Source organism: Phocoena sinus, chromosome 7 (assembly GCF_008692025.1).
Source record: "Phocoena sinus isolate mPhoSin1 chromosome 7, mPhoSin1.pri, whole genome shotgun sequence".
NCBI classification, from domain to species: domain Eukaryota; kingdom Metazoa; phylum Chordata; class Mammalia; order Artiodactyla; family Phocoenidae; genus Phocoena; species Phocoena sinus.
This window is the reverse complement of record NC_045769.1, coordinates 6663086-6683472: the sequence shown is the minus strand read 5'-3', so window position 1 is coordinate 6683472 and position 20387 is coordinate 6663086. Positions and strand designations below refer to the sequence as shown.

Sequence of the window (20387 nt, the reverse complement as noted above, 5' to 3'; positions counted from 1 at the left end):
AAAAAGCAGAGAGTGGACAGAAGGGTCTGTGGTATGCTCCTGTTTTGAAAAGAGAGAATATGAATATATACATGTATTTGCATGTATCTTACAAATGGGAGGATAAACCATACTTGTATTTATTTAGTTTTCAAGCTGCCTTTCGGGAAGGGAGGGAACTAGGATGAGGGACACATAAAATCAATGCCTTATTTTGTCAGTTTGACTTTGGGACCATGTAGATATTTTACAGCATTATAAAAATAATTAGGTAAAAGGTTTTGATTTAAAAAAATTTTGATAGACATTGTCACATTTTTCTCTAAAAGGTTTATACTCTGTTTCCCTCCTATGAGTACTTGAAGAGGACTCTTCTCTCACACCTTTTCCAACACTGGATTATTGTCTCTAAGAACTGTGCCAATCTGATAGGTGAAAAATAGTTTGCTGTTTTCATTTGTGCTCCCCGGTGATGAGAGTGATTAAACATCTCTTCATTCCTTTATTAGCCATTTTGTATTTCTTTTGTGAAATGCAAGTTCATAGCCTTTTTTACTATTGATTTATAAAGTCTCTATATGTTGTAGGTATAATTTTCATTTGTTGATTATTACCAGGTTCATGACCTCATTTCTAGTTAAATTGTTCAGGCCTGACTGTAGTAGCTGGTTGTTGTTCTGTTGTCATACAGTAAAAGGTTTTTTTAAAAGAACATTTATGTATGATAGGCTTGAAATGCACAGGAAATTCCTACAGTAACTGTGGATCAGACTTCCCTAAACTGTTCAAGTGCTAGGTGTCAGCTTGTGAGCTCTTTGGAGCAATGGAAGCTGTGTTTTCTTTTCCTTTAAAAAAAAATTGCCGGTACTTTCCTGGTGGTGCAGTGGTTAAGAATCCGCCTGCCAATGCAGGGGACACGGGTTCGAGCCCTGGTCCGGGAAGATCCCACGTGCTGCGGAGCAACTAAGCCCATGCGCCCCAACTACTGAGCCTGCTCTCTAGAGCCCGCGAGCCACAACTACTGAGCCCATGCGCCACAACTACTGAAGCCCGTGCGCCTAGAACCTGTGCTCCACAACAAAGAGAAGCCCGTGCACTGCAAGGAAGAGTAGCCCCTGCTTGCTGCAACTAGAGAAAGCCCACATGCAGCAGTGAAGAGCCAATGCAGCAAAAAATAAATAAACGAATAAATAAAATTGCCTATGGCTGATTACCGTGTCTCAGTAGTAGATAGTTGGTAAATGTCCACTTGAGTTGATTTTGGTGAATCTGTAATCTAAATTTGATTGTCTTTTTGGTTTGAGATTGTTCTTGACTTTTAATGGCCCATGATAACCATCTTTATGTTCTGTTCAATTGAATACCTGAATGAAACAGTACTTTTTCATGAAAAAAGAAAGTATATAGTGAAGGTAGGTTTTTAAAAATTTTCATAGTTGCTAGCATTTGTCTTCTGCTCATGGACATGTTGCATGTTTCTTGTTTCTTTCTCTAGGTCATCACTCCATGTAGGAAACTCATCCTATGTGCAGATAACAGAAAAGAGATGGAAGACTGGATCGCAGCGCTGAAGACGGTCCAGAGCAGGGAGCACTTTGAGGTTAGGGGAGGAAGCCCTCCCTTTTTGTCGCCCTCCCCCTTGTATTCTGCCATCTGAATGTCCCCCATGCTGGGCCGTTACGGTCTGGAGCTCACTTTCTCAGCGTGCTCCTTGCAAACTTAAGGCTTGTTGCTCATCTTTGGGCCATCGGGCAGTGACCCTGTCTGATTTCTTATTGAATCTCGTCCAAGTTACTATGTTTAGGGAGGTCAGAGGGGTGCCTCATCTTTGCCATCTTTGTTCTTTGTTTGCAGCCTACCCAGTACAGCATGGACCACTTCTCAGGGATGCACAACTGGTACGCCTGCTCCCACGCGAGGCCCACCTACTGCAATGTGTGCCGAGAGGCTCTGTCTGGGGTCACGTCCCACGGACTGTCCTGTGAAGGTACGAACGATGTGTTTTGCGCTGGGAAAAGTGGCCTGAGGTTTGACATGACAAAGCCTTAGGAATCCAAGCACAGTCACCTCAGGTCAGTCAGGAGTAGAGTGGCTTGTATGACTCCGCCCTTGTTTACTGTGCCTGCTCAGGAGTCTTTGATAAATTATTATTTGTAATAACGGAACAAAGTAAAAAGAAGGGAATTGGTAGTAATGAGACACAAAGAGGAAACCTAGAGGACACAGGGAAAAAGGAGTTAAAGTATCTCTCAGCCCCTCTCTGGGTAAATGGTCCTCCAGATCTAGAGGATAGAGCCCTGGGCTTGGGCAGGAGCAGAGAGAGGTGGACCGTGGCCCCGGGCCCAGTTCCCACCTGCCGCCTGATGTCGTACAGCCTGTGAGCTTAAGAATGGTTTTTACAATTTTAAAAGGTTGAAAAATATCAAAAGAAGGCAACTGTTTTGTGACGCAGAAAATCCCGTGAAACTTAAATTTCAGTGTCCGTATGTGAAGTGTGGCCACGGCGGCCCTTGTGCTGCGGGGACAGAGCCGAATGGTTGGCCCGCGGAGCCTGAGCTGCTTTGTCTCCGGCCCTTCACAGAAAGCCTGCCGCCCCCTGGCCAGGCTGGATGCCTGGTCTCCCCGTGAGCGGTCTCTGCACGCATCCTGGTGGTTTCGTTTATGAGTAAACTAACCATATATGTTGGTTCCCAACTTTCCCAGGAGAGCAGGGCAGTCTACCCCAGACCATGGCCGCAGCTCCGAGGGTTAACGTGTTCATTCTCTCACAGTGTGTAAGTTTAAGGCCCACAAACGCTGTGCTGTGCGTGCGACCAGTAACTGCAAGTGGACCACGCTGGCCTCCATCGGGAAGGACATCATCGAGGACGAGGACGGGGTATGCCCGGGGACCCTGCACGGCCCTCGTAGCACCGGGGCAAGAGGCCCAGGCACGCCCACCACCTCCCGCCTGTGCTCAGGTCTCTTTCTTGAGGACAGTGAGGGCAGGGTTTCCCTTGGTTGGTTACGCTGGTGTCTGGGGGCCCCGAGCCCTGGCCAGTCCCTGTGAGTTGTGGATGCCGGCAGGGAGCAGTGGGCTGGACAGGGCTCTGCAGACCCTGCCCCACCCCCTCGTGGAATTCATTTTGGAGCATTTTTGCCTGAGGGTCCCCTTGGCTTGCGTGGAGGCTGTGAGGACACCCCTGGTGCATGTCTCTGTGTGGCTTGCAGATCGCCATGCCTCACCAGTGGCTGGAGGGGAACCTGCCCGTGAGCGCCAAGTGCACAGTGTGTGACAAGACCTGTGGCAGCGTGCTGCGTCTGCAGGACTGGCGCTGCCTCTGGTGCAAGGCCATGGTGAGCGAGCGCAGCCTCTGGGCAAATGCCAGATGGGCACAGGCCGGCCGGGTCCGAGAGCACAGCTCCTGCAGCGGCAGGGCTGGGGAGAGCTCTGGGGTGTGGGAGGGATGCCGGTGCCCCCTGTGACGAGTGGGTCCGTGTTCTAGGTGCACACGGCGTGTAAAGAATCCTTACTGACCAAGTGCCCGCTGGGCCTGTGCAAAGTGTCGGTCATCCCGCCCACCGCTCTCAACAGCATCGATTCTGATGGTGGGTACCACACGCTCTCCCGTCTCAGCCATTTCCTCGTGCTTCCTTCTCCAGGCCTTCTCCCCTCCCCCGCCCTGGAATTGGTTATGTCAGTGATTTTGAGATGCGGTCGGGAAGAGGTCAGGCCCAGCCACTGTGGGGAGAGGAGAGGAGGTGATGAACAGTGTCCTGACAGCTGGGCTTCTGGGCACCTTGGACTCAAGGCCAGGACCTTACTTGAAGGTGGTGGGTCCATTGGCTGTTGAGTAGAAACCGAGTCTAAGATGCTTCTCCGTCTTTGACGTGGGCTGTCCGTCAACTAGGCTCGTCTAGTAGCTGATATTACACGCTCTTCCGCCTCTGCGCTCGCCTGTCCAGATGGTACATGATGATGCATATTAACAAGTGTTGGTGGGAACTTGGGAACTGGGGCACGTGTCTCAGGAAGTCACCTCTGCTAGACTGAGAGCAGTGTCTGACATTTAGAGTCCTGCAAAGGTGAGGTCAGACCAGATTAGGACTCACTTCCTTCTACATGGGGGATGGCGTTGTGGAAACGTGGATTAATGTCTTGCTGGTTTCCTGGGTGTGTACGTGTAAGTTGTAGGTCCCACGGGGGGTGTCTACTTGGTACACGGTTGAGGGCGCCCTGATGTCTTTCGTGGCTTTCAGATGTCCTTCTGTCCTTTTCCATCCTCACACCTAGGCTTCTGGAAGGCCACGTGTCCTCCATCCTGCACGAGTCCATTGTTGGTCTTCGTCAATTCAAAAAGTGGGGACAACCAGGGTGTGAAGTTCCTCAGAAGATTTAAGCAGCTGCTGAACCCTGCCCAGGTCTTTGACCTCATGAATGGAGGACCACACCTTGGGTAGGAAGCTTGTAAAATATATCTTTCTTGGAGTTTAAAAACCGTTTGAAGAAAATGCATGCTTATTTGAAGATTCAGAGATACAGAAAATTTTAAATAGGAAATAAAAGTTACCCTTCCCAAATTCCACTGGCAGACGTGTCCACTCTGAATGTTTCATAGAGTTTTGTGTCCTTCCAACATTCCAGTGTGTGTTTCAGTCGTGTGCACACACAGACTTTGAAACCAGGTGGGGGCCTAGGTTACCTGCCCTTGTGCGGTGTGCTTTTTATGGGTGTCAGCCGACAGCAGTGTGGATGTGTTCTGATGTCAGTAGTTACAGATCTGCCTCATTTTTTTGAATGGCTGCTTAGTATCGAGTAGGAAGCTTTTCTCCAGTGAGGCCAAAAGGGAGATTTTTCATTTTAGAGGGCACTTGAGTTTACTTAAGTTGCAGGTGCCGTGACATGCAGATGTGCAAGGCCCCGTGTATCTGGCAAAGTAAGAGACCTGACGTGTGCTTTCTAGTTTTATACGATCCAGAGGTTTGTGGAAAACGTTTGCTTTTGTAAATTCTGGCATTTGAACCAACTCCTTCCCCGTTTGGAAGCACCGGCTCCAGGTGGGAGCTCTGCGAGCCCCGTGGCACGTGCGGGAGGTGGTGCAGGATGTTTGCAGCGGGCAGTGCCCGCAGAGCCTGCTCCCTGGGGGGGCGGGGATGTGTGCTCCTGGGAGGTTCCCTGGAGGGTGTTGGTTTTGGAGCTGGGTGCTCCTGTGACCTGAGCCTGGGTCTGGTTGGAGAGACCTGCTGTTGGAGAATGGTCACCGGCGGCAGCTCTCTAGCCTGTTTCCTTGGTGACAGCACCCCCTTCCCTGGAGGGACCCTGGAGGTGCCCTGTGGGGACGCACCAGACAGGTGCAGGCCGCTGGTCCCCGAGGTGCCAGGGATGTTGGAGGAATGCCACGAAGGGGTGTTGGGCAGGGCGGGCTGCGCAGTAGACGGCGGAATGAGCACGTGTTCATTTGGAGAAGCATGCAAGCCCCACAGCTGGTAGCAGGCGTTAGGGATGAGACAGGACGATTCAGGTGCAGACCCGCAGAGGTGCGGTGCGCTTGGCTTAGACAGGTCCCGTTTCTGGGAAGCAGCCTTGCTCTCACACTGTTCCTAAGAAAACTTAGAGATACTGCTTCGTTTTCCTGATTCCTGGCCTTGACGTGTCCCCTCTTCTCCAGAGAGCGGGAGGCCTGAGGGAGGTCAGTGTTCTTAAAGGACACGTGTGGCTGCTTCTCTCCCAGCCTGAAGGTCAGGTGCAGCCTCGCCCCTCTGTTACGTCCCGAGTTCCCTGTCACCTGGTCCTGTTTGTTGTCTGAGGCCTTCCCCCGGCTCGGACCATGCTGGATGCAAAGCCCGGCCAAGGGGGCGCCCTGCCTGCCGGGGACGGTTGCGGACGGACAGTCCAGGCCCAAGGCAGGCGATCTGTCTCGTTGGCAGTGTGGTGTGCAGGTTCTTTGGGAACCAAGAGAAGGGACTTACGAGTCAGATGGGGGTCTCAGTTTCTCCGCCGAGGTAGCATTTGAGGAGAGTTCGTGGTAATGGGGAGGGAGGCAGGGAGCCCTCTAGGCAGAGGGTGGGCTGTGTGCAGAGGTGCGGACACATGGTGGCAGCTCCTGGCCAGGGAGGGCCGTGGGGGCCGCTGAGAGGTTTGAACCTGTCCTGGAAGCAAGCGGCCCCTTCCAAAGCCGGACACCTGACGACACTGGTTTTGGGAAGGTGAGGCTGGTAGCACGAATTGGAGGCATCTTGAAGGAGACGGGAGGCAGGTAGGAGGCTCCTGGAGGGGTTGCGAGAGGGGACGACGGGGCTGCCCGGTAATTGGGTTGGTGGTGGCTCTGCCTTTCTCTGAGGAAGGAAACGTCGGTTAAGGAGGCGCCCGTGCGACACCGAGTAGCACATTCTGGTAGACAAGGGCAGGTGTTGTCCTTCAGGAGAGCCGAGGGATCATCGTCAGGGTCATTCAGGGTCATCAGCGTCTGTGTCGTCCCTGAAGCCAAGATGCGGATAAGGCCACCCAGGAAGCGGCTGGGGAGTGAAGGGGGAGTGAACGGAAGGCTGCCGGGTGTCCTGGGAGGGACGCTGCGAGTGAGGGGCAGGGCCGCCAAGAGGAGCACAGGAAGGAGACGGAGCTGGAGTCACGAGGGGCACGGGGTGGGTCGTCACCTGGGTGGGTGGAGTGGCCCAGAGGACAGGGACAGCGTGGGCAGGATCCTGCAGCCCGGGGCTCCTGAAGACGCGTGCGGCCTTTGCTCTCAGGCACCCGGCGGCCCCCCAGTGGGCGCAGCCTGAGCACAGCCAGGCTCTGGCCTCTGAGAGGCTTTTTCTCAGGACAGGCCGCAGGGTCGGCCTTGAGCACAGAGGGTGTCCCCCAGCCCCAGACTGACTGGCCGTCGGCTACCTGTCCTTTAGATGGACCTCATTTCACTGACGTTCTGTTTTCTCTGCAGCCTACGCTTATTCCAGAAGTTTGATACGTTCCGGATTCTGGTTTGTGGTGGAGATGGCAGTGTTGGTTGGGTCCTCTCTGAAATCGACAGCCTCAACCTTCACAAACAGGTACCTGGGTGTGGAGGGGCCGGCCCCACGGGAGAGCGATGCCACCGTTACAGAGAGGCTGGGTCATCTCGGGGGGCGCTTCTCGTCCCCTTGGGGTGGTCTTGGAGGGAAGAGCAGGTAGCTTGATGGCGTCATGGGCCCAGGGACCTAACAAAAAGAACACTTCCATCCCTGCAGGTCCCGGGCACAGGCAGATCTGGGTGCGGCTCCCTATTGGGTAGTGATGTCGCCTACTGCCTGATGCCTCCTGCTGGTGAGCAGGGCTCAGAAGTATATTTGAGCTTCAGGTCAGAGTAGGGTTGTTTTTTAAGTGTTGATTTATTTTCTGCTCCAGCTCCCTCACACCCCCGCCCCCAATAATTAACCGCTGCCAGCATTTCAGTAACTACCCTTCAGGCCTCTGTCTATCAAAATGTGTATATAGTACAGTGTGCAGTGCAGTTTTAATTTAAACGGACTCATGGTACCCTTACAGTATATTGTGTAGTGTCAGTTTTTAATCAACACATTGTGGGCACTTCTCGATCCATCAGTTTAAATGGAGGCCTATGTGATGGTTTTCTACTGGGCAGGGCTGTGCCAGCCCTGGGTTTAGCTCATCTCCCCCCATGGATGGACACTCAGATTGCTTCATAATGACAGTGCTGGTAAAAACCATGTATACAATGTCCCAATTATGTTCTCTTTTGAAGAGCGCCCACGTGTAAATTTTGGTGATATTGCCAGACTGCTCTCCAGTTTGTACCCTAATGCTCATAGAACTGTCTTTTCGCATATGCTGTCCACTGCACATCTTAAGGCTTGTGCCCAACTTAGTAGACAAAAAGTGGTATGTTTCGTTTTTATTTCTTTAATACTGGTGAAGTCAAGCATATCCTCAGTTAACTATGAAGTTTTAAATGAATCATCTGTTCATGTTTTTTTTTTAACCTAATATTCTATTGGGGTATTTACCTTTTTAAAAATTGATTTCTAAGGATTATTGTTATATTAGGGATGTGAACTCCTTGTTGCCCATATTTTTCCTCACTTGTCCTTCAACACGTTGGTGGTCTTTGTAGGCGGGGTGGACCTTTTGCTGTCAGCGTTTAGCTCCTGGAATGACGTTGGAGCGGGGACCCTTGGTGTGCCAGTAACTGCCCAGCTCTAGGGAGGCCAGTTGCTCAGGAAAGAGAGCACTGCCCCCTCGTGGTAAAGTTAGAGCAGTACACTTAGGTCCAATTTTAGGTTTTGTTCACTTCCAGGATTGTTACCAAGTTCATTATCACAAGTCAGGAAGACAGGTTTTCATGCATTCAGCCGAGTTCAGGGGGCATCATTTCCTTTGGCTTCTCTGTGGCCTGTGATCCTACCCGATATCCAAGCCGGAGATCTGACAGTAGTTCTTGAGCCTTCCCTCACCCTCCCTCCTCGTCCTGGTTAACCGGCGCCCTGGAGTGTCTAGCACAGCAGTGTGTGCTGCTGAGCGCGTCTGGCTGGCCCCGGGCTCCATCTGTCCACTCCTTGAGGGGGCTTTCCCCTCGGGCCGTTCTGCTCACGCACCTCTTTGAGCCTCTCGGACCGCGCCCGTCCCCACCTCCCCGGGGACCTTCTTTGGGACAGCTCTGCTCCTGCACCCTTGCTGAGCGCTCCCCGGTGGCTCCTTGGCTTAGGAGAAGGTCCGGACTCAGAGTGAGGCCCCGGTTCAGCTCCTTCTTCCTCCTCTGCTTCTCTGACTGCTCTCTCCTCACTGCCCTTCCAGTCTGAGCTCTGACTTGGCGGGGGGTCACCTCTCCCGGAACCCCACTGTCCCTTCACCGTGCTGCCTGCTCCTTTCCTCTAAGGCTCCCGGAAGCTGGCGCCGGGTCGCCTCCCCCTGGTGTTGGGGCTTCCTTGTCCTCCTCACCTGCTCTGTCCAGCTTGCTGTCCCTGGCAGGGTGGAGGGCCTCCCTCAGTGGCTGCGGCAGGTGACCACGGGCTCTGCCGTGCTCAGGGGGGACCAGGGACCCTCCCCCACCCTGCGTGTCAGGCTCGGAGGTCGAAGGCTCTTGGGCAACTGGTGTCTGGGGAGCTTCCTAAGCACTGAACTGACGAGGTGGGGTTTCCACAGGGGGCTCTGGGTGGGAATTCCAGGTGGAGGGTGGGGCCTGAGCAGTGCAGGGGGTCTCTGGGGAGTGACGCGCGGAGGGGTGCAGGCCGAGTGCCAGGGTGTGCTCCAGTTTGATGGCCAGACTGGAAGTCCTGGCGCCTGTCTTGATAGGACTTAAAGCCGTGGAAGGTGCTGTGAGGGGAAGGAAGGTATTAGTTAGTGTGGTGCTGTAGAGGGTGGAGAAGCAGGCGGAGGGGAGTCGTACAGACTGATTCTTCGGGGGTTCAGATACTCAGCAGTCAGCACTGTGGCCACAGCTGTGAAGGTGGGAACGTAGATCGGGGAGGTTGTAGAGGATTGATTGTCAGATGTGGCAGCAGATGAGAAGCAGGCCTGTGGGTGGGAGAGGAATTTTCTGTCGGATTGGAGAGACATCTGTGCTGCCTAGTGGCTCTGCCTGGAATGCGAGCACCACACCGTGTGAGATCAGACCTCACACCTTGTAGGTGAAAAGGAGGGTGTTTGACGCCATGTCTTCCCCCCGTGTCTCAGTGTCAGCTGGGAGTGCTGCCCCTCGGCACAGGGAATGACCTGGCTCGCGTGTTAGGCTGGGGCTCGGCCTGTGATGATGACACCCAGCTCCCGCAGATCTTGGAGAAGCTGGAAAGAGCCAGCACCAAGATGCTGGACAGGTGAGTGGACCACACGAGTCCCCTTGACTAGGTGTTCTCAACCCAGGGTCCCTGGAAACCATAGGCCCTCTGCAGTTACTTGTAAAAATTCGGCCTGAGCAGGAATCCTTGTTTCTGGTGGGCTTTACCTGGCGATCAGATTATGAAAGAGCTGACGAGCAGAACAGGTTGGCACTGTGCCCTCTAGCGGTCAGGTCTCACCAGCCAGGCCCGATCCTCTGGGCCGTTAGAGAAGGTGGCCCTGTCCGCTTTGGCCTTTGCAGCCTTCGTCTGATACCTGTCAGCAGCGTCTTGCAGTAGGAAGGCTTATTGCACAGCTGAGCAATCCCGTGTTCCCAGAAGAATCTCAGTTTTGGATAGCTCTCCTCTGTGTGTTTAGCGATAACTTGGGTGCTCTTCTCGAGCGAGCTGCTCTTAGTGCTGAGCTCGTTAGTGCTGAGCTCACGTATGAAAGCCCCTGACCACAGCCTGCGGGACCTGGTGTTGCTGAAACGCCCGTATTCTCTCTTAGGCTCCTGCGCTGCAATAAGCAGGTGTGGTCTTGAACCCTCTCCAGCTGCCTCTACCGTTTCTTCTCTATTGAAGGGAGGCCTACGTGCCTTTGGAGGCTGTGAAATGCTCAGCCCCCACGGGAGAGCTGGCTGCTGGCTGAGTGATTTTAGCTCTGACGGGGGAAGCCCATTTTCCCAGAAGCAGCATTATGGGATGCCTTTCACCTCCTTCAGTGGAGCTGCCGTGTCCAACGGGTTGTGACGTTAGTTCTCAGCTAAGCGAGGAGCCAGGTTAGGGACACGGGAGTCAAGATAAAGGCTTAAAAATGAAGTTAGGGCTGTCATAAGATCAAGCCCCCAGGCCATGAGTGGGGAGCGGGGAGAGGCACGGGGCCTGCCTGGGGGCTCGAGCCGACCTGCTGAGAGCGCCTTTGTGTGTGCAGGTGGAGCGTCATGGCCTACGAGACCAAGCTCCCCCGGCCAGCCTCCTCTTCCACTGTCACCGAAGACTTGAGTGAGGGCTCCGAGGTATTTCCAGTTGCCCTGCCGTGTGCTCACACTGTCCTCACCACTTTGGGGCCCTGCCTCCACCCTTAGACATCCTCCCCGAGGTTAGACCCGCGCAGGCGCAGGGCCAGCCGAGGTGGAGCTGCGGCCCATGGCCTCTGCTCCACAGGATTGGTGGGCGTCTGGGGGCCTCCTGGGGTGTCGCCGGATTTGGGGTCCTCTGTGATGATGGCCCCCTCGGACTTGCCGCCCCTGCTGCCGGTGCCCCCGCCCAGCCCAGGCTCCCTCTCTGGGCCCGCCTCCTCCACGTCCTACCCTTGCCGTCGGTCTGTGCTAGTTCAGTGTTCAGCTCTTCTTTTCACTTTACGCTGGTTTTTGTCATCAGTGGTTCGCTCAGGGCCCAGACGGGCGCAGCGCTGGGCGCCCAGCCGTGCTCACCCCACTGGGCGAGCTGGCTGCTGGCTGACCAGGAGAGAGGGCTCTGCCAGGGCCCGTCTGCCCCTCGGGAGGGTCAAGGGCAGCAGTTGGCAAACTACAGCCCCCCAGGCTACACCTGCCTGGGCTGCTGTGACCTGGCCTGTGAGCAGAGAATGGTTTGCACGTTTTAAGAGAGGGAGTGTACGTACGTATACAAAGCCTAAATATTTACTCTCCGGCCAGTAGTAAAGTTGGCCAACCCTGGGCCAAGGTCTAAAGAGAGGGCTCGTCACACAGGGTGAGCAACCCCAGTTCCACAGGCAGGGGTGAGCGGTGAAGGGGGTGATTTGTATCGAGAGGTGGAGAGGGGCCCGGACCGAGTTCCAGCCAGGCAGAGAAATGCGACTGGAGCCTCAGCTGAGGACCCTGCCTGCTGCCTGTACTGCTGAGGAGGACGCGGGATTCAGGACTCCAGTCCAGCACAGGCTGGCGGTGTTGAATCTCCGACGAAAGCAGCACGAGCCATTCACGAGGTCTTATCACCGTGTTCTTTTCTGTTAAGATCCCTTCATCCACAGCTCCGTGAAGCTTTTGAAATCTGTCAGATTAGCGTGAAGTGAGCTGGGGCTGGCCGGCAAAGGGCGGGGGTTAGTGTCGAGCTCACCGGGCTCCATCATGGGGCTGACAGTCACCGGCCCTGTTTGGGGCAATGGCAGGTGCAGCAGATCCTCTTCTATGAAGACTCGGTCGCGGCCCATCTCTCTAAGATCCTGACCTCCGACCAGCACTCGGTGGTGATCTCATCAGCCAAGTGAGTGCCCAGCGGCCTCAGGGGAGTCAGGGTCCCAGCCAGGACTGTCCCTCTAGAAGCCTCTTCCCACGTTCCCCCCACAGAGTGCTCTGCGAGACCGTGAAGGACTTCGTGGCTCGGGTGGGGAAGGCCTACGAGAAGACCACCGAGAGCTCAGAGGAGTCGGAGGTCATGGCCAAGAAGGTGCGTCCTGGGCACCTGGGGTGGGTGTCAGGGCGGGGCAGCAGCCCCTCCACTCCCTCCTCTGTTCCCCGCCCAGTGCTCTGTCCTGAAAGAGAAGCTGGATTCTCTCCTCAAGACCCTGGATGACGAGTCCCAGGCCTCGTCCTCTCTGCCTACGCCGCCCCCCACCATCGCCGAGGAGGCGGAAGACGGGGAGGGGGCGGGCGGCAGCTGTGGCTCCAGTTCCACCGGGGACCGCGCCATGGGGTCGGCCTGCCCAGCCCGGCCGCAGATATTCCGTCCTCGGGAGCAGCTCATGCTGAGAGCCAACAGCCTGAAGAAGGCGATTCGCCAGATCATAGAGCACACAGAGAAAGGTAGCCGGGCTCTGGATGCCGCGGGGCTTTCTGCAGGCCAGCCCCGGGCGCTCCTGGTTTCCCCCTGAACGTGGCGCGAGACACAGAGGGACCCACCGTGTAGGCCAGAGCCGCTCTGGACCGCCTGATGCAGGCCAGCGCCTCCTTCCTCAGGGCCTGTGCCCGATGGAAAGACACTGAGCGGACGGCAGAGCCGAGAGGGCGCCCCCAGCTGGTGGAAAGGTGCCTCGCGCGGGCACACGCGGGGAGCGTGTTGGGGGACCCACTCCCTGGAATTGTCCTCACCTGTGGCAGCTCTGCCAGACCCCGGGTGCAGCCGGGCCTTGTCCGCTTAGAGGTGGGACTGTCTCCGGGGGCGGGGGGTCCGAGGAGAGCCTCCGTGCTGAGACCTGAGGTGTTCTGAGGACACCCGCGGAGGACGGCCCCGTGCCCAGGAGGGAGGTGGGCCCGGGCCAGAGGTGGGGGATGAGGCTGTAGGACGATGTGAGGGACAGAGAGGTGAGGATGGGGTCGGAGGCCGGGCGCGCCGGGGCGGTGCTCAGAGACGGGGGGACACCTGACTGCCGGAGCGTGGGCGGCTGCCCTCCACCCCCCATTCTGCCAGCGTGTGGGCGGGCAGGCGGGCAGCCCCGCTGCGAGTCTCTTTCTGCCTCAGGTCTGACTTCTGATGCCAGAACCCCCGCCTGGCCGCCCACCCCCCCCAGCCCCCAGCTCAGGGTCCCACCCCCGTGCGTCCTATTGAGCATCCGCGGGTGTCCCGCACGGGAGGCTCCTTCCCCCGGGTCTAACTCGGTGTGTGCCTGCGGTGCTGGGCGATGCTGATGATTGTAGGGGACGGGGCAGGGGGAGTCCACCAGCTGTGGAAACGCGAGTGGGGCCCGGGGCTAGTGGGCGCTCAGTCCCCAGGGGCCCTGCCTCTGCCTGGGGCGCCCCCCAGCCCCGCCGCTGCCTGTCGGGGGGGTTTCCGGGGTGCCGCTCAGCACCCCTTATGCAAACCGGGACGTAAGGGGTTGGGGGCTGAGTGCTGTCCACTCCAGAACAGGCGGGGCTCAGCAGCACGCTGAGGGTGGGGACCCCCAAACCCAGGGTGGAGAGGGGCTCCAGGGGCCCCCCCCGCTCTGGAGATGCTTGCGGATGAGCTGCTTCTAGAGGCTTCCTTGTGACCTCCAAACCAGCCGCAGGGCTGTAGCTGTCCGGCTGTGGCGGGGGGGTGGGGGTTGGCTTGTAACAGTTGTGCGTTTGTACAGCCCCTTTTCTCACTGGTAGCATTTTTGCCCACTACCATCCTTTCTTTCTTCCCCCCCTTAATTTTGCTTCTGCCTTTTTTGTTGGCAAACATGACTTCAGCCTTTCATTCCTGACATGTGAAATTTCAGTTTCTCTGGGGTTTGTCAGAGGGCGTGGGGACGGCGCCTGAACTCAGGTTAAAGGGAGAAAAAACTTCCAATAAAAAGATGTAAAACTACCCTCTACCTCTGGCCGGGCCCAGCCTGTCGCGCCCTGACCGTGGTGGGGCAGCCTGTGACGATTTATTTCAGTTTTTGCAGGACATTCAGGTATTGAAAGGGAGGGGGAAAAAAAAGACCAAAAAAAGAAAAAAAGAAGGTGTGATTTTGAAATTGAAAAGGACACTGAAAGCTTTCATTTTATAACATTATGTGCAGATTGTATTTAAAGCAGAAATATTTAAGACAATTGTAACCCTATAAAGCTGATGAAATATTAAAACAAGACAAAATACTTTTAACAGAAAGAAAAAAAAAAGGTGGGGGGTGGGGGGCGTCTGTGCTGTGGTGTCCGAGGCAGGCGCCGGCTGCAGTGGTCGAGGGGCCCGGGGCCTGGACAGGTCATCGGCCCTGGTGTCCAGGATGCCACTGCTGACTGTCCTTAGTCGGCCTGGGGGAGAGAGGCACCCCCGCATAGGGTTAGAGACTCGCCCAGTCGATCGCTCCCTTTTCCTAGACTCTGTTTGCTAAGCTTTGAAGAGAACGCTGTAAAACCACAGTGACCTGTGAACTTCATTACCTCCACCCTCACCCAGACCCTGAGATCCTCCCCAGCAAGTTTTCTTGTCTTCTCTCTCGGTACCTTCAGAAAGCATCTCATACCTCTTCCGCTCTCATCAGACCCTTTTCTCTCTGAGCAGATCGACCTGCTGCTTCTTACAGTGAGGACAGTGAGGTCGTGAGCTGCCCCTGCGCACTGGCGGGTGCACTGTTCCCTCCGGGCTGCGCGCGCTCTCGCTCGTTACTCCCCTCCCCTCTGTCTCTCCCAGCCCTCGGCCCTCCTCCCCAGCCAGCTGGCACGAGTGTCCCGGTGCCCTGTGAGCCGGGGCCGGGGAGAAAGTGGGACGGGTCGGAGCTTCGGGTCTAAGCCTTCAGCCGAGGAGACGTTTGAAGGGAGATGAGTGAGATGAGGAGGGGGTCCGCGTCCAGTGGGAGCCCCGCCAGCCCGGCGATGCCTGTGGGGTAACGTCCGTGCGCTCAGCCGCAAATACCCTTGCCTTGCACAGCTGTGGACGAGCAGAACGCCCAGATCCAAGAGCACGAGGGGTTCATCTTAGGTCTCTCCGAGTCGGAGGAGAAGAAGGACCTGAAGTCTGACGACAGAGCGTGCCACAGCGAGGGCCACGGCGAGGGCCACGGCGCTGCCAAGGGCAGGAGCCTCCGCAGAGGTACAGCGGCCCTCGTGACCCACGGCGCCGCCATCAGGCCTTTTTGTCTGCGCTGCTCAGAAGCTTGCCTTGGGAAGCTTACGGGTGCTTTCTCACGGTTTCTGTGGCCACTTGGAAGTATAAAAAGTCTCAAACAGGCAACCTATCTCACATACCACCTCCTTTCGCCTGGTGCAGGCCTGGCGGGACCCTGGGCAGGGGGCGACCTTGCTGCTGGGGCGGCGCTTCCCTCTGAACCTCCCTGCGTGCCCGGGGTCCTCACCCAGGGCTTGGGGCCTCCTGGCTGCAGCTGGCCACACGCCACGTTTGCTCCAGGTGGTAAGGGACCACCCAGCTGTACGGGCCACCACCTGGGGACCCCTAGCCCTCCTGGAACAGCCCCAACTCTGTGCGGCCCCCTCGCTCGTGGCCTTTACGAGCCACCGGGAGATCCTGCCCCAGAGTTTCCTCCACCACGTTCCTGTGCAGGACTCCCCTCTGCCCGTGCACAGACCCCGCGGCCCGACTGCGGTTGCAGGCCGCCCCTCCCCCTCCCTGGCCTCATCAGGTCACCTCACATCACCGCGGCCCCAGCCCCTCAGTGGCCTGTGTCTCTTTGGCGGGTGCCCGAGCCCGCTCGCCTCTGCATCCCCTTTCTTGTTTCCCCTCCTTGCTCGCTGCCTCGCTCCTCGTCTTGCACACTCGGCCGTGGCTGGTGGCGCTTGTGCCCACTCCTCGCTTCCCTCGGCCCCCCTCCGCCTGCTCCTTTCTCTGATGAACGCTGCGGGTAGCTCAGTCGCGTTCTGTTTTCTGTTCTGTTCTCATAGTGTCCAAATCCCCGTGTGAAAAGCTGATAAGCAAAGGAAGCTTGTCCCTGGGCGGTTCTGCCTCTCTTCCTTCGCAGTCAGGAAACCGGGACAGCCTGCCAGCGCTGAACACGAAGATCCTGTTCCCGAGTGAGTGCGGCACTGCACTGTGTGTCTGGGGGAGGGGCGCAGGCAGGGTGCTAAGCTTTCCAGCTCAGCGCCCAGCTGTCGCTCTGCCTGGCAGTAGTCTGAGGGGTTAACGAGACCAGGCCCCTGTCTTCCAGGAGTTCGTAGGTCCATGGGAAAGATAGGCAGAATTTCAGAGTTATGTCACGGTATGAAAAGTGCTCTTGTTTATTACAAAGAGCAGACGGCGTTCAAATCGTTGCCCTGGGGTCCCAGGAAGATGTCACTGAGGAGGTGATACTCGAGCTGGGTGCTGATGGGTAAATAGGGGTTGGGCTGAGTGAAGAGGGAAGGGCCGGCAGGTGGTGACGGGGAGCCGGTGGATCACCCCTTTGTTTCCAGCATGATTGCAGAAGGAGCAGTCATGCTGGCCACCGGGAGAGTCGGGCCCAGCCCCCTTGCCTTGTCTTCATTTCGCCCAGGATCATGTCAGGGCAGCTCCTGTTGCTTCTTCCCTCAGGGGGAGTCACGATAACACTCTGTGTCTGTAGTAGGAGGGAATGGTCCCTTGACCAGCTTCCTGAGGCCGCTTCGTGAGGCCTGCTGGGCAAAAGCTAGAGCACACGCTGCTCCTGTAAGTGATTGGCAATTGCTAGGTGAATCTCATTTGAATAGAAAGAAAATTGAGGAAGCTCTAGGGAAAAGAGGCTGAGACAGATTCGGTTAATAAGCAGCAAAGATGTTACTGGAAGGGATGGATTGGCAGAATGTTCAAAAGCAGGGCTCCATCTCAGCCTTACTGTTTATAATTTAAACTTTTAAAATTGGTGCAGGTATCTTGAGGGTTCTGGTCACCTGGAGGGTTCCTTGTTTAACCTTTTCTCATGAATTTAGCCTTATAAAGTTGTATGGCTAGACCCTACGATTAGTTGCAGTAGGGATCATCTTGGTCGAGTTTCTTAAATTAGTGAGATCTTTGTAAGCTCTTTTCTGATGTGTCTCATAGGTGTTGGTTACCACCTGGTGTTCATTTTTGTTCTGTGAATATGGATTTTGCCCTGAGACTATTAATTGTCAGAGTTTGGACATTTTTATGCGGTATTTTAGAAACATCTTACTGTAATAACCTTCTGAAGAACATGTGGACCATTAGCCTCAAAGACACGACGGCCTCTTCATTTGGGAGCCGCCAGGCAGTGCTGTCTCCTTTTTCTCCCTTACAGATGTTCGCGCCGGGATGTCTGGTTCCTTGCCTGGAGGTTCAGTCATCAGTCGATTATTAATTAATGCCGATCCCTTTAACTCCGAACCAGAAAACCTGTGAGTACGGGGTAAACCATGGGGGCATGTTGTTAGCTGAATGCTGGAGCGTAGAAAACTGGCTTGGAATTAACTAGAGAAATTCGTGAGCAGCTGCCTGGGTGACCCTTTTCCAGCTGGTGTTGGCCAATAAGGAAAACCTAGTAGGTGTGAGGCGTCCGGGACAGAGGGTGGGTTGGGAATGTCTGGGAAGGAAGGCGCCGTCCTGGCGCGTGCCTGACCTTCTGGGGCCTCGGCAGGCTTGGAGACTCTGCCCATGTCCTCGGTCGTCCTCCCCGCGGTCCTTGCTGGCCCTGCGTTGGCGCCGCCTCCTGACTACCTTCCTTCTGGCGGGTCTGCCGCTCCCGTTAGTGTAGCTCCCGGGCTGGAAGCGCCTTCTCGCCGTGCCTGGGGAGATGCTGTCCTCTGGGGAATGAAGTCCCGACGCTGCTCTGCGCGCCAGGTGCTGTGTCCACTGCCCAGCGTCAAAGGCAGTGAGGGCTTTCGCGCAGCTTGTTCTCGTGTGTGTAGAGACCGTTGTGGGGACAAATGGTATTTTGAAAGCCCAGCCTTCTAGATTTCCCTTTCTGCTGGCTGATAGCAAGTTCTGGGCAGCTAGTGGCTAGTGGCAGTTGGTTAAAAGTTGTCCACCATGTGTGTCTGGCGTGGTGGGGAGGGTAACAGTGAGAAAGGTGCGGTTCAGAGACTCTGGCTTTCGGGAAGCAGAGCTGCAAGCCTGCACAGTGGCAGCCAGTTTTCCTGCAGGGTGGCCTGGGTTCCCACACCTGCTCCAGTGCTGGCCCGCGTCCTTGTCCCCAGCCTGGCACCACCCTCCTGTCTGCTCCTCACGCCGGGGCCTGTCAAGGCCTGTGGTCCTGACCCTTCCTGAGTTGTTCTCCCCAACAAGGCCAGAGCTGTAGGCTTACATGAGCAGCGCCCACAGAGGCCTCCGGAACTAGATGTGCTGTCTCTTTCTGTCACCTGAGGTCCCTGCATTTCCACACCTGGCAGCGAGGGCTGTGGTCTCTTCCTTCAGGGAGAGGCTTCTCCTTCCCCTGGGGAGACACAAGCTGTTCTCCTCTCCTCCCTCCCCAGCATGGTGTGCCAGGCCTCGTTCACGGGGGTGAGGGGCCAGAAGGAGTCTTACCTGCAGTGGACCTGGGACGTGGGGCTGGGCTGGACATTTTCAAATTGGGGACTTTGCTTTGATTGGGTCTAGGGATGTTTGAGGGACGTTTTGGGATCCAGGGTGTAAGCACGTGTGAGCGTGTGTGCCATGGATGTCATCAGGTTTAACGTTGCTGATGGGAACGTGAGGTGATGCAGCCACTTTTAAGACAGTCTGGCGGTTCCTCAAAACCCAGGGTTTTTGGGCTTCCCTGGTGGCGCAGTGGTTGAGAGTCCGCCTGCCGATGCAGGGGACACAGGTTCGTGCCCCGGTCCGGGAGGATCCCACATGCCGCGGAGCGGCTGGGCCCGTGAGCCATGGCCGCTGAGCCTGTGCGTCTGGAGCCTGTGCTCCGCAACGGGAGAGGCCACAACAGTGAGAGGCCCGCGTACCGCCAAAAACAAACAAACAAACAAACAAACAAACAAAAAACCAGGGTTTCCATGTGGCCCAGCAGGTCCCTTCCTAGGGTTACTCCCAAGAGAAGAGAAAACATGTCCCCACTGAAGCGTGTGTACAAGTGTTCACAAATCATAGCTCAAAAGTGAAGCAGCCCAAAGGTCCATCAGCCAAGGATCCCTGCAGTGGGTCGTCGCTGTTCCCCATTAACCGGGCTGAAGCACTGAACTCAGGTGAACCCAGTGTTCGTGGCGTGAAAACGTGCTCAGTGATGGGAGCCAGACGCAAAGGGCCACATGCTGTGTGACTTCATTTCTAGGAACCATCCAGAATCTGGAAGTCCGCAGAGGACAGAAAGCAGAGTAGTGGTTGCCGGCGCTGGGGAGGGGTTGGGGCTCCTGGCTGAAGGGTGTGGACTTTCTTTTTGGGGTGATGAGCTGTTCTAAAATTGATTGTCGTGACTCTGAATACACGAACAATCACTATGGAGTTGGACATTTTAAATGGGTAAATTGTATGGTATGTGAGTTATATCTCAGTAATGCTGTTACCTCCCCGCCACCCCCCCCCCAAAAAAAACAAAACCAAACAAACAAAAAAACTGAGTTTTGCCCTCAGGAAGAACTGCTTAGAGGCTGGCATGCAGGGTTGTTCTAAATGGCGTGAAACACCCCTTTGCAGAGAGTATTACACAGAGAAGTGCGTCATGAACAATTATTTTGGCATCGGCCTGGATGCGAAGATCTCCCTGGACTTCAACAACAAGCGTGATGAGCACCCAGAGAAGTGCAGGTGGGTGCCGGCTCCTGCGCACGCCTGTCCTTCGGGTCTTGTGGTGGTTTCTCCTTCCGGCCGTGGGGTAATTTCTGGGGTACACAGAGCCCTCAGGCAGAGTACAGACACGGAGCCCGAACGCCTTGTCAGAAAGCGGGGCACATCTGTGTGTCGTGGCCACGGCAGTGGCATCTCCATGTCACCCTCAGGTGGGGTTAGGGCTTGCTCCCCCGCAAGGCCCTCGAGCAGGCAAATGCCACAGGAGAGGCCCCGGGGGGGCGTTTCGCTGGGGGTGTTCAGCTTCTCCCCTAAATCACCACGTATCTCCCCTAAATCACCACGTATCACCACGTGTCTCCCCCTGGCCGGGGAGAGGACGGAGAGAAATGGGAAGGTTTCCTCCTGGCTGAAGTAGAAAGTCCTCTCCTCCGGGGAGACGTGACAAGGGAAGAAGGGAGTTGATGTCTCCTGCCCCACCCCGTGGTGACCGTCACCTGGAGGGCAGACTGTTCAGCTGTGACTTTCTAGAACTAGAGGCAGAGAAGCTGGTGTGGAGTTTGGGCGGAGAACAGCCATTGATGCAGGAGGAGGGGGCCCCTTGCTGGAGAGCCTGCAGACCTGCCCCCACCAGG

At 56.1% G+C, this 20387-nt stretch overlaps 1 protein-coding gene and 1 pseudogene across 10 annotated transcripts in view; both read left to right on the top strand.

Annotated features, from left to right (window-relative positions):
* LOC116756491 overlaps positions 1-20387 on the top strand; it is a 264380-nt pseudogene that overhangs the window by 155780 nt on the left and 88213 nt on the right.
* The window catches only part of DGKD (diacylglycerol kinase delta), a 109801-nt gene that overhangs the window by 72415 nt on the left and 16999 nt on the right, over positions 1-20387 (top strand). For 7 of the 10 annotated variants that reach the window (XR_004350663.1, XM_032636883.1, XM_032636881.1 and 4 more), the window contains 16 exons: positions 1475-1579; positions 1834-1966; positions 2751-2857; positions 3190-3315; positions 3465-3567; positions 4253-4415; positions 6897-7005; positions 9626-9765; positions 10700-10784; positions 11897-11991; positions 12075-12174; positions 12251-12530; positions 15043-15204; positions 16011-16139; positions 17339-17435; positions 19600-19773. Coding sequence is in view for 9 of the 10 variants with exons in the window: in XM_032636883.1 (XP_032492774.1) it covers positions 1475-1579; positions 1834-1966; positions 2751-2857; positions 3190-3315; positions 3465-3567; positions 4253-4415; positions 6897-7005; positions 9626-9765; positions 10700-10784; positions 11897-11991; positions 12075-12174; positions 12251-12530; positions 15043-15204; positions 16011-16139; positions 17339-17435; positions 19600-19773 (2108 nt within the window). In the remaining variant the exon portion in view is untranslated. The remainder of the gene's footprint in view (positions 1-1474; positions 1580-1833; positions 1967-2750; positions 2858-3189; positions 3316-3464; positions 3568-4252; positions 4416-6896; positions 7006-9625; positions 9766-10699; positions 10785-11896; positions 11992-12074; positions 12175-12250; positions 12531-15042; positions 15205-16010; positions 16140-17338; positions 17436-19599; positions 19774-20387) is intronic. The other 3 variants (XM_032636885.1, XM_032636884.1, XM_032636889.1) reach the window with 1 other exon arrangement.